The sequence below is a fragment of the Gracilinanus agilis genome, chromosome 5 (genome assembly GCF_016433145.1).
Source record: "Gracilinanus agilis isolate LMUSP501 chromosome 5, AgileGrace, whole genome shotgun sequence".
In the NCBI taxonomy this organism is placed as follows: domain Eukaryota; kingdom Metazoa; phylum Chordata; class Mammalia; order Didelphimorphia; family Didelphidae; genus Gracilinanus; species Gracilinanus agilis.
Genome location: NC_058134.1, coordinates 47,861,880 through 47,875,078, shown reverse-complemented (window position 1 = coordinate 47,875,078; position 13,199 = coordinate 47,861,880). Strand labels below are relative to the sequence as shown.

The 13,199-nt window shown below is 38.5% G+C and overlaps 1 protein-coding gene across 1 annotated transcript in view; it reads right to left on the bottom strand.

The window, feature by feature from the left end:
* The window catches only part of TMC2 (transmembrane channel like 2), a 131,928-nt gene that overhangs the window by 48,445 nt on the left and 70,284 nt on the right, over positions 1-13,199 (bottom strand). Inside the window, exons 3-4 of the mRNA XM_044678907.1 lie at positions 2,640-2,982; positions 80-232 (exon numbers count right to left, since the gene is read on the bottom strand). Coding sequence (XP_044534842.1) covers positions 80-232; positions 2,640-2,982 — 496 coding nt within the window. The remainder of the gene's footprint in view (positions 1-79; positions 233-2,639; positions 2,983-13,199) is intronic.

Below are 13,199 nucleotides of genomic sequence, written 5' to 3'. Positions count from 1 at the left end.
AGCCTTGGGAGGTCCTGGCAGGGAGCTGGTGGGAGAGGGAGAAAGGACCCAAGTAGAAAGAAGACTGATTCTGCTTTACCTGAGAACTTCTAATTTTTTCATCATGGGCCAAGGCTTATTCCGGATGGTGGCAATGATCTTCTTCTTTTCTTCAACCTGCTCCATTATGCGTGCCATCTCTTCCTCTGAAATGGACTCTTCATCTGAGGAGTTGGAAACTGATGGAGAAGAACTAGGAAAGAGTATCAGATAGAGAGGAGAATTAAAAAACAAACTCCAACAATGGGCTTTTTTGTTTTATAGTGTTGCCCTTCAGGCCCTGGGGAACCTGAAGCACTTTAAGAGATAAAGAGATCATTATCGTCATCATCATCATCATAGCACACATTCTATAAGGCTTTAATCCTTGTAAACTATTTTCCTTAGAACATCTCTTTCCTTAGAATATTTGTGAAGATGTCACAAATGTTATTGTCCACATTTTACAGTCTGGGGAACTGAGGTACTGTGGGTTAAACTGAGGGGAACTGAGGTTCTGAAGGACTTGCCCACAATCACACAATTAAGAAATATCTGATTTGAGATTTAAATACATGGCTTTGGACTCCAAGTTCAGTGCTATCTCCACTGTGTTAATTTGGAAATGAACAATGCTATTGGGAAAGAAGTAAAGAAGTTGTTTCATACCCCACACTCATCTGTGCTCCCTAGGCTCCATCACTATTGCCTGGCAATGGTAGACTGAGAAGGGGAAGTATAGAATTCCCTCTACATCGCAGAAGGACCCATTGACCTGTGTTATTTGGGACCTATTTGGGTTCTTTGGAATTGATGACCATCCAGGGCACTTGACCCCAGAATCATAGCATCTTACATTTGGAGAGAATCTTAGAAGTCATTGACCCATGCCAACCCATGCCAACCCATACCTGAATAAGAATCGTCTGGACTCTGTTCCTGAGAAGTGTATATCTACTTTCAAACTTTCAAAGAGAGTGAACCTACTATCAATGAATCAATCAAGCATTTTTAGATACCAAATAGGTGCCAGGCAGTGTGCTAGGTGATAGGGACATAAAGGGAACTGTCCCTGTTCTCAAGAGCATACATTCTATCAGGAGGACAACATGTCCACATATAGGGATGGGCACTAGATTATCCCTATTTTGTTGTTTTGATTTTATTGTTATTGTCAAAGCCTGGTTGATGAAACTCCCTTTACCAATGCAAATGTGTGCCTTTTATGCAATTTATAGTTTTGGAAACTTTCCCATAAAAAGGCTGTGACATTTTCAGGGTCACACAGCTAATCATCATCATCATCATCATCATTATCATCAATACTTAAACAGGACTTACTTTGTGCCAGGCATTGTGCTAAGTACTTTACACTTATTTCATCCTCACAACAACCTGGGAAGTGGGTGCTATTATTATCCCAATTTTACAAATGAGGAAACTGAGGCAAATGTTAACAGCAAATAGAAGTTAAGTGACTTGCTCAAGGTCACATAACCAGTAAGTGTCTGAGTCTAGATTTGAACTTGTCTTCCTAACCCTTGTTTCAGTGCCACTTAGATGACCCAAATGTCTAAGAAGATTTGAATCATATCTTCCTGGATTCAAAGCCAGTTCTCTACACCATATTGCTTTTCATATAAACATAATATATATATATATATATAATACAAAATACATATTAATCATTTTAGGGGGTGGTGTGGACACCAGCAGCCCTTTCTACTTTTGGACAATTTTAGTCATTAGGAATTGTTTCCTAAAGCAGGACAGTACCTGGAGAGAGCTGAGTTTGAAACATACTTTTGAGACTTATTAATTAGGTAACCAAGCCTAAATCACTTAATTGCCAAGGTCCTTAGTATCTTCATCTGGAAAAATGAGGAGGATGAACAAGATTATCTCTGAGGTCCTTTCCAGCTCTAAATCAACAACCTTATTCTAGCCTCCTGACCTGTGCGATCCTGGGCAAAACATTAAACATTTTTGGGCTCCATTTTTCTCATCTGGGAATAAGAGAATTGGATGAGATGATCCCTTCTGGCTGATTCTATCAGTCTAGGATAAGTTAAGCATTTGTATGGTTCAATATGCTAATTGGTCATGGGAAGAGAATGAATGGATGAAATTTACAGATTATTCTGACCATTAGTTTTATCTACTTCCTCGCAGAGCTGCTAAAAATTACCAAATTAACAAAATAGAATTTCATCTTCCTTTCCTTCTCTTTCCATAGGATGTATCAGAGACCAAAGATGGAGAGAAGGAAGAAAGAATCCTTGAGGCTGGCTAAGTTTCCAAATGACCAATGAACATCTCCAAGACAGGAAATGGCGAGGTCCCTCTAAAGCAGAGTTTCTTCCCTTTTTTATAGTATAGCCCCAACTGGCACCTTGGTCAAGGTTACAGAGTATTTTTCAGAAGGATATTTTTAAATGAATAAAATAAAATACAGAAGATGACAAAGGAAACCAAAGGCTAGTGAAAATAAAAATGTAGTTTTTTCCTCTTTGAATTCTTGGACCTCCCTCATCTATCCACTGACTCTTTTGGGGTACATGGATCCCAGGTAAGAAGTCCCTTCCTAGGATTAGATTAAGTTGGGAGGTAAAATATCCTACCTGTATTTCTTCAGGTGCTTCTCTTTCTTCCTCCGAATTTGTTTTTCTTTGTTTTTGGCTTCTTTCTGCTCCTTATTAGAAGCCTTCCTCTCCCTCTTTCTCTTCCCATTAGAAGACTTCTCAGCTTTGCTCCACTCATCTTCCCCAAACACTTCACGGTGTTTCCTCCGGACATCTTTCTCCCGGTAGAGGGCCTTGACCTTGATTTCTCTACTTTCTTCTTCCTTTACTTCCGTTCTGCGATCATAGGTTCTCTTTTTCCTATTGGAGGGGTCTTTTCCTATTGGTGTGGTCTCTGCCTTTGGGATTGGCTTTCTAGAGGTTTTCTTCCCTTCTGCCAAATCTGTACAGGATGGAAATGGACATGGATGACACCAGCTTGCCTCATGTTCTGGGATAGGGAAATCCACCTATCCCAGCTCGTGGAGTTCTCCATTTTCCTCTGAGGAAATTGGAAAAGCAAAAGTTAAAAAGGTCAGAGGGGTCAAGGTGACTTTTCTACCTGGGTGACAGCAAATAACACATTTTCACTGTTTTTATTAGTTTGGAATCATTGAAATCTTGTTTACTGAAGTCAAGAAAAGAATTCTCCCAATATATGTGATCCAAATCCAGGCTTTGCCTCTAAAGTCATCTAGAAACGTTGGGCAAATTATACCAGCCAGTCAGTCCCATAACTCTCTGTTCAGGGAGAGGAATGGTTCAAATGAAGCAGGATATTACTTGTTTCCCTTGCTGTAGGTCTCCTGAGGGGGACTATGGTTTGATAAGGCTTTTTTCATGGGTTGACAAAGTATTATTTCTTATAAGCCAAGCTGCCATCAACTATCTGGTCTTCATCTGGGGGTGTGGGTTCATATACTACTTCTGATACCTCTTATTTGGTGGTAGGGAACAGCATGTTGTAGTGTCACTGTGTACTACAAAGTACAGAACTGGAGTCCAGAGATCTAGGTCCAGATCCTGGGTTTGTCCCTTACCTGTATGACCTCAATCTCTTGGCCTCAGTTCCTCATTTGTTAAATGATAGAGTTGTTCAAGGTGGCTTCCAAGTTACCTTCCCAGCCTAAATCTATGATTCTGAAATCTGTGTCCACCCCAACCCTCCAACTCTAAAAATGAGAATAAGAAAATTCATATCTTAAAAAAAAGGGACTAATAATAAACTTATAAAATAAAATTCAAATGATAAATAATTTATTAAATGAATAACATAATATGGTAAAATATAAACAAAATAAAAATTCAAATAATAAATAATTTATTAAATAAATGAAATAAAACAATAAGGTAAAATGCAAACATAAAATAAAAATTCAAATGATAAATAATTTATTAAATGAATAAAATAAAATAAGGTAAAATATAAACATAAAATAAAAATAAAAATAAATAATTTATTGAATAAGTAAAATAATAAGGTAAAATATAAACATAAAATAAAAATAAAAATAAATAATTTATTGAATAAGTAAAATAATAAGGTAAAATATAAACAAAATAAAAATGCAAATAATTTATTAAATAAATAAAATAAAATAATAAGGTAAACTATAAATAAATAAAATTAATTTAATTAATAAAAGATTTTTCATACACTGTGGCTTGGGAACCACAGGTGGTGACCTAAGACCAAAGCTACTCAATAGTCTGTTCATTTGTAATGGGCTCTCAGGAAGCCTGTTAATGTAGTAGATTCTTCAAGGCTTCCTGGCTCTGTGAATTGTAGTTCCTAAGTACTTGCTTTGTGTATCTCTAGTGGGTGCTTCCAGGCCATGACACCATTCTAACTCAGCAAAGTTTCCTGTTTAGTCCTGGCCCTAAAGTCAATGACATTTTTCCATGGCCCTTACCCTTCCATTTCTAGCCTCCCTCTTGTACAATTTTCCCTTCTTGATGGAGGTTCCTCATTTCCTATCCCAGATATCTAAGAAATATCCGGTTTCCTCATCCTTTTTCTTTTCTTTTTTCCATTTTTTTCATTTTTTATAGGCAATGGGGGTCAAGTGACTTGCCCAAGGAGACACAGCTGGGAAGTGTCTGAGGTCAGATTTGAACCTAGGACCTCCCGTCTCTAGGCCTGGCTCTCAATCCACTGAGCCACTCAGCTGCCCCCACCTCATCCTTTTTCAACATCAGAACTTCCTCTCACCAATCGTTTTATCAACATCTAATCTCAGGAAACAGTCTAATAAACACATAGCCTTAAAATGTAAATATCTTACAACTTGTTGGCTCAGACATCTAGATGTCAGGCGACTTGTCCAGGGTGCTTGCCCCTCTCGTGTCATCTCCACTCTAAGGGTGGTTCTCTAGTTCCTGCTATCAATCATGTCATATAATCAGTAAGTATCAGAGAAATTATTTGAACTTGACTCAAAGGCTTGTGTTGTTTCCCCTCTGTCGCTCTGCTAAAAAGACCAAACAAGGCATATGTTGAGGTAGTGGTTGGAAAAAGTATGTTTTAGAGATCCCTGGGAATCTCCGAGACTCTTTGAGGAGGCTGGCAAGATCAAAACTATTTTCATATAATACGAAGATAGTTTAATTTCTAACATGGTAAATATGAATAGATATAACTACCAAAACGAAAGTTCTTTGGGTAGAGTCCTCAATCAATTTTAGGAATAAAAACCAAGAAGTCTGAACTCAGGTCTTCTTGACTCCAAGACCAGTGCCCTAGCCATTATGACATCCTGCCTCCCTGGGGTTGTTGTGGAGATCAAACAGAAAGACATACTTAAAAATTCAGTGGAATTGCTCATTGGCTATGGGAAGGGGTTGGGAGGAGGGGAAGGAAAGAACATGAATCATGTAACCATGGAAAAATATTCTAAATCAATTAATTAAAAAAAACACAAATGCCCCCAAAAAAGACAAAAATGCTTTGCAAACTTTAAACCCTATGTAAATGTTAGTTCTTATCTATAGACAATCCCTTAAGGCTTCCCTGCAATTTAAATACTTATAGTTAATAATAGTTTTCCTTCCTATCATGCCCATTCTTCTTCATATTTAAATCCCCTGGTCATAGAAACAAAAGGAGCACACAGTGACTGTTCCCAGGGATATAGAATCCAAAATACCAGCATTTCCAGCAAGAGACTCTCACGCAACTATCAGCTCCATTTAAATTCAATCATTCTCCCCTGCAGTCACGATGTGACTTGCTCAGTTCTATTATGCAAGTATATCCTTAATTCTGGATGACTCTGAGTCATAGGATCACAGATGCTGGGCTGGAATCCATTTTCAAGAGTTCATCTAGTCCAGTGGTTCCCAAACTTTTTTGGCCTACCACCCCCTTTCCAGAAAAAATATTACTTAGCCCCCTGGAAATTAATTTTTAAAAAAATTTTAATAGCAATTAGTAGGAATGATAAATGCACCTGTGGCCATCACTGCTCCCCTGGATCGCTGCAGCACCCACTAGGGGGCGGTGGCACCCTCTTTGGGAATCACTGATCTAGTCCAACCTCCTCTTTACATATGAGGATATTATGGTTCATAGAAACAAAATGGTATGGCCAGGGTCACATAGCTCATTGAAGGATAGAAAAAGGAGCCAGGAGAGCATGGTTGGGCTTCAGACCTACTTTAGCCTTGCTATCTTCAGTGATGAGAACTTACATTTGTCTACTGTCTTTTGCTCTCTCTTATTTTATCTTAGTTTGTTTATCAGAGATCAAGATCTCTCTCTTGCCTACAACTACAATTATTGAATCTTGTACCTCACTCAGTGCCCTAACTCAGATGAAAGTCCATTCCGTCTACTGTTGTCATGGCTGAGGGTCTCCTTCCACATAAATATAAACACTCGTCTGTGGAGTTGTGGGAGTCCCTTAGATCTCCTGCTATTTTGGCAGTTTATTTGCTTTTTGTTTGGGGAGATAGGACTGAACCTGATTGTGGCTGGCACTCCTAAAACCAGGAGTGACACGAGGTAGGATGGTATAGTGGCATTTGTAGTGGCATTCTGGATTTGGAACCAACACACGCTAGAGTCAAGTCTCTCCTAGATGTGGGCAAGAATGGCTTGGACCTTCATGGATTTCTGAGATTTGGAGTTTTTGTTTCTTTTTTTAGGCAAGGAAATAGGACATGATTTGGGACAAGGGTCAGACTAAAAGGAGAGCTCAGTAGATAGGAAAGAGGTCAGTTAGAATAGAAGGGAATGGTAGGGATTTCCCTATTCGAGAAGTATCATGATGATCTGGCAAGCAGTGATGGTCACATATACAGTTTTCTTACTCAGATTCATTCCTCTTTCTGGGACATCAGAGAGGTAAAAGCTAAAGCTTTATTAAAAAAAATTGGGGGCATTCATTCGGGTGGCTAGAAGTCTGAAGAAGAAAAAATAAAACCAGACATAGGGGAACTGGCTATCATCACCCTCTCTCTTTGCCTTACTTTTTCCACTAGCTTTTTTGTTGATTTTCTTGGGTTCTCTAAGTATACCATCATAACATCTGTAAAGAGTGATAGTTTAGTTTTTTCATCATCTACTTTAATCCCTTTGATTTCATTTTCTTCTCTAATTGCTACCACTAGCATTTCTAGTACAATATTAAATAATAGAAGTAATAATGAGCATCCCTGCTTCACTCCTGATCTTATTGGGAATTTGCCTTACTTTAGATAGATGTCATTGGCACCTATTTCTAAATTTTGTTTTTTATTCTGTTAAAGACTACATTAGACTAATATACATTTATTCTGTTAGAGACTGCATTAGACTAATCTTAAAGACCTCTGTGCATAGCATTTATTTGTCTCTTCTCAGTTGAAGTGGTTAGATCTCTGGATCTGGAATCAAGAAAGATCAAGAAGATCTGAGCCACTTCCTAGCTGTGTGACCTAGACAAATTCCTTAACCTCTGTTTGTCTTGGTTTTCTCAAATGTAAAATAGGGATAGTAATAGGACCTTCTTTACTGGATTGTTGTGAAGATCAAATAAGAAAATATTTGTAAAAAATGCTTAGCACAATGCTTGACATAGAAAAGGTGCTTCCTATAGAATAAGTTCAACCCCATTTACAGATGAAGAGCTAAAGCACAAATGAGTTATTTTTGGTCTTTTAAATAAACACCTGCCTTTCTATTTCCTTTTTTCCCATTGTTCATGGCATGAGGATGTGGGACAGCTCTGGGAACCATGCAGGGGAAAATGATCCTTCCTGGACCAGGACTAGGAGCCCATGTTGGAGAATTTTCTCTGGAGTGGCAGGTGGACATCATTGAAAGTCATCTTTCATTTCATAACAATTCTTACAAGGGCAGAATTTCTATGATTTGGGGTCCTTTAAATTTCCTTTATCCGACCACAAAACCTATCAAAGCAACTCCAGGTGTTTATACTAGCTCCAGGACCTTGGGCAAAGCATTAATTTACCTCTTGGAGTGTCAGTCTCTCCATCTTTAGAGTGAGGATAATAATTGTCACACTTATTTGTCATAGGTGCAGCACTTTGTAAGTCTTAAAATGCTACACAAATGTGTACTGATAACGATAATAATAATGCTATTTATATAGTGCTTTAGGCTTGGCAAAATACATAAGACAAATCTCATTTTATTTTTTCTAACAACCTTGAGAGAGGAATGTAATTATTTTTCTCATTTTAGAGATGAGGATATGAAGGCGGACAGAAGCTAAGTGACTTAGAGACACAAAGTAAATAGATGTTTGAGGTGGATTTTTATTTTGAACCTTGAGAACCACCCCCTTTTTCATTTATCAGGAGCTACAGGGAAGCAGAATCCAATCAGGCATTAAAGGCTTAGATCATTTCTAGTCTATAGGTACTTATAGCTAGCACTGGTACCCCTTTATCTTTCTTTAGGCTCCCAAATTCCCAGGCTTTCCTATCTTTGGAACACCAAGAGTCACATCTACTCATTTTGACCAATAATTTATAAATACTTTATGTAGCACTGTAAGGTTTTCAAAGCACCTTACAAATATTATATTTATGCTTCATAACAACCCTGGGACATAGGTGTTATTTTTGTCTCCATTTAAGAGATGAAGAAACCGAGACAGAGAGAGGCTAAGTGATTTTCTCAACAAGGTGTAATGAACAAGAGATTAAATGACTGAGGAAAGAAAACTTTGATTTTCTGAGCATATGGATTAATTAAGCAAAGCATGCCAATTGCCTAACAAATTGGGACCAAGTCCCTTCCCCAGTTTGGTAATGGACCCTGAATAAGGGGAGACAGATTTTTTAATATATTAAAAACAATAAAATAAGGCCAATTAACTTAAAGGAAAAATACAATATTAGGTAATCTGATTTCTAAATGCATGAGAGATTAGGGTCTTTCCAAGTTAGGAGGGAATGAATGAACAGGTGGAATTCTCTGAATTCAGAAGGTTCCCATATCTGTATACAATCAAAGGAACATGAAAACAATAACTAATTGATCAGTGTGGGGCCAGTTTTCAGATAAGACATTTGGGTTGCTTAAGATGTACAATAATGAGAAAACTCCTTATATCAGTAGTAGAATTTGACTGTATTTCTGGTCAACATAATCTAGGTCCTTAGTTAAGGCTCTCTAAAAAGCACTCTAAACAGGGGTCCAGATTCTCTCAATCATGCAGAGCTAGGTTCAAACAGTGCAGTAAGTCCTCCCCCTCCCATCCCAATTTCTTTCAGGACAGAGTTTGGTCTAAGTCCATAATTGCATAGAAAGAGAACTAATCTAACTCCAGAATTGAGCCACAAGATGGAATCTTCATGGTCCACTCAATTTCCATGATTAATCACTTGCTGTCATAATCCCTCACTTTTCTTCACAGAGGGTACTTTACTTGTTTCTTACTACAACTGGGGCCAGAGAGTTGATGTAGTGGCTAGAACACTGAACCCAGAGTCAACCAAGATCTGAGTTCAAATGTGTCTTAGAAACAAGTTGCATGATCTGGGATATTTGCCTCAGTTTATTAATCTGTAAAATGAGCATAATAATAATAGGTGCTGTTATGAGATAATATTTGTAAAATGCTAGCTGCTGTTGCTATTGTTGTTATTATTATTATTATTATTTATCATTATATCCCTTTAAAGCTTCCACAAAGCTCTTTAGGAAAGTCAATATACCTGGAAGGTAAATTTTCTACAGCTATGGTAGATATGCTTTCCCACTTTGGTTTTTGCTTTATTATTATTGGACTATAATTCCTTGGAAGAGAAGTATCGAGTCCTCAGATCATTGACCTAGAAGGGACCTTAGAGCCAAATTGTTCAATCCCATCACATTTTAAAGATGGGGAAACTGAGGACATGAAAGGGTTAATTGACTTGCCCAAGGTCACAGAGGAAGAACTTAGCAGAACTAGAATTCAAGCCTCAAATTTCTGACAGTAAATCCAGCCTGGGCATCTACTAGGCTACTCCACTTTATTTTATTCATCTTTCTTTGTATTTCCATAGTACCTAACATGGAGGTTTGCACAATAACTACTCAGCCATTATTTTTGTCTGTCTCTATGGTTTTGTTGGCATAGGAAACTCCCAGTGAGGAAACTCTCTCTACTGATGCAGATTGGCACCAGTTCTGCCACTTAACTTCTCTCTGTAGTGAGTCCAAAGATTATAAGTGACTTGCCCAAGGTTAGACTGCCAATATGTGTCAGAGTCAGAATTTGAATCTCTCTCTCTCTCTCTCTCTCTCTCTCTCTCTCTCTCTCTCTCTCTTTTCATGACACCTAGGGTGGCTTTCTATCTATCTACTCACTACCCTGAACTGCTACCCTGAACTGCAGCTCCATAGTTAACTGTTTAATAAATTTTAAATATTCTTAGTCTAATCCCCACGTGTTTCCCACCATAGCCTTAGGAAGTGTTCTTGGCTATTTTCAGAGCAGAAGAAGTCTCTCCTTTAGCAGGGAAGGACTTTAGTGTCATCTCAGTCAGCATCTAGTTAATTCCTCTAGTCTTGGTTTTTCAATTAACTGGCACTGTGACCTTGGGCAGATCATAATTCTTTCGGACCCAGTTTCCCCATCTGTAAAACAAAGGAGTTAGACTTGATAGTCTCTAAAGTCCCTTCCAGTTCTGAATATATGACCCTGTCATCCTATGAACTCTTATCCATAACTCAGGAAAAAAAGGAACAAATGAAACATAGGTTAATATTGAAATAGTATGTTATAGCAGTTAGGGGCCATCAAGGGAGAAGGTTTTTATCCTCAGGAAATTATTGACTACATCTATTTAGCAACTAAATAGAATATATTAGTGTGCAGGAGGAGATCTGACCCATTTTGAAGGTTTGTACAATAAAAGTAATCTTTAAAACGACTTTTTCTTTTTTTTTTCCCCTATTAAGCGTGGGCAGAAGGAATAGGATAATCAAATGATTCATTCAATAATGATTCTAAGGAGGAAATTTTGATACATTTATTTGCTATTTCTCTAATGACTTTCTAGAAAATAACCCCAATATACTTACTCTGAGATTTTGAAATGAAAACCCAACCTGGTTTTCCTAAGACCTCAGAGAATGGTGAAACCCTTCTTTCACTGTGAAGAAGGCATTATGCCTTGGAAATCATGGTAATTTGTCTTGCTGAAACAGGCAGGCATCTCAGCCTTTCTCCTGACCTTACCTCCCAGGAGTAACTTTGATAAAAGAGTCATTCTCCCCAGGTTTCATCAGAATAGCTGGATGAGCCATTTTAACTAAAGGGAAAATGAAGAAGAGGATTCTCCCCCCCTCCTCCCCCATCCCCCCCGGGAGGACTAGCACAGGCTACAGTGGAGCTGGGTGAGAGAGACAAAGTAGATGCCAAGAAGAAAAATGAAGGAAAGTGGAAGAAAAAAAGGTCTATTGGAATGAGCATTAGGGGTCTCTGGGAATCAACTCCATTTTTGTTTGGTTTTGCTTTTGTTCCTAGAGGTAGCATGGCATCCAGCTTGACCAGTCTGAACCACTACACTGGTTCAGAGGATAGATACGTGCTCCTGGAGTTATGATGACTGAATTCGAATCCAGCTTCTGTTTGAGACCTTAGGCACCAGAGCAGGTGTGGTGATACGGATGAGGAAGTGAGGTGGGAAGAAGCAAGGGGCAGAATGATTATCTTGTTCCTTCCATTCCCATCTCTAGTCTACCCAACCCCAAAGTTCCTTTTATCCAAAAGTTCACCCAGAAAAATAGAACGTCCCAGTGGAAGGGGACAGCAGAGATCATTCAGGTGAATAATAATAGTCACAATAGCTAGCATTTGAATAGCACCTTAACATTTGCCAAGCACCTCACAAATATTATCTCATTTTATCCTACAACTGTGGAAGATAGGTGGTATTTTTAACCCATTTTTAGAGGCGAGGAAACTGAGGCATAGAGGTTAAGTGACTTGCTCCAGTCACATAGCCAGTAAGTGTCTGAGGCAGAATTTGAACTTGGATTTTTCAGGCTCAAAGTGACTGCATGAATCTAGGGAAGTCACTTATCCTTTGTTGGCCTCAGTGTCCTCTTCTGCAAAGCAGAGGTAATAATATAGCCCCTACCTCTACCTCCCAAGAGTGCTATGAGGATCAAATGAGTTAATAATTGTAAAGCACTAAGCACAGTGCTTGGCACAAAGTAAGTACTATCCAAATGTTAATTGGATTATTAATTATTGGTTATTAATTATTATTACATACAGAAGGATATTGACTTAGGAAGCTACAAATTAATATTATCTAGGTTTTATTGAATTTTTACTTATTTCCTTAAATATTCCCTAATTATATTTAAGGTTGGTTTGAGTGTACTCAGGAGGGTTCTATTCAGAGGCACATGTTTGACAATTCTGGCGTGGTAGATGGCCTTGGAAGACCCATGTCTCTGATAGAAGAGATGTGGTGAGAGTGAGGTTGAAAGGGGTAAGGCACAGAATATCATCTCGTTCGTTCCATTCCCATCTATAGTCTACCCAATCCAGAAGATCCAATTATTCCAAGGTTCACCCAGAAACACAGAATTTCACAGTGGAAGGGGACAGCAGAAATCATTCAGGCTAATAGTAATGAGAGCTAGCATTTCTATAGTACTTTAAAATTTGTCAAGCACCCTACAAACATGGTTGCCATGAGGATCAAATGAGAAAAACCCCTTACCCTCTGTCTTAGAATCAATACTAAGGATCTGTTCCAAGGCAGAAGAATGGTAAGGGCTAAGCAATTGGAGATAAGTAACTTACCCAGGATCACAGAGCAAGGTACTGTCTGAGGTCAGATTTGAACCCAGGACCTCCCATCTCCAGGCTTGATGCTCTATATATTGTGCTACCCGACTGCCCCTGATAATATCTTTAAAAAAAAGGGATTAGCACAGTTCCTGGTACACAGTAGGTACTATAGAAATTCTTTTTGCCTTCTTCTTGCCTCTAGTTAGAGGTGGCTGATGTATAGGTCTTAGCCACTTCTGGAACTGGACATGAGCTCTGATTCCCTTGTTTGGGGACTTGTACCTCATAGAGATGACTACAATTCCTGACTGACTGGGAGGTATCTCAAGGATAATTGGTGACTAAAAGTTGGGGGGAGGATTCATCTCCCCAA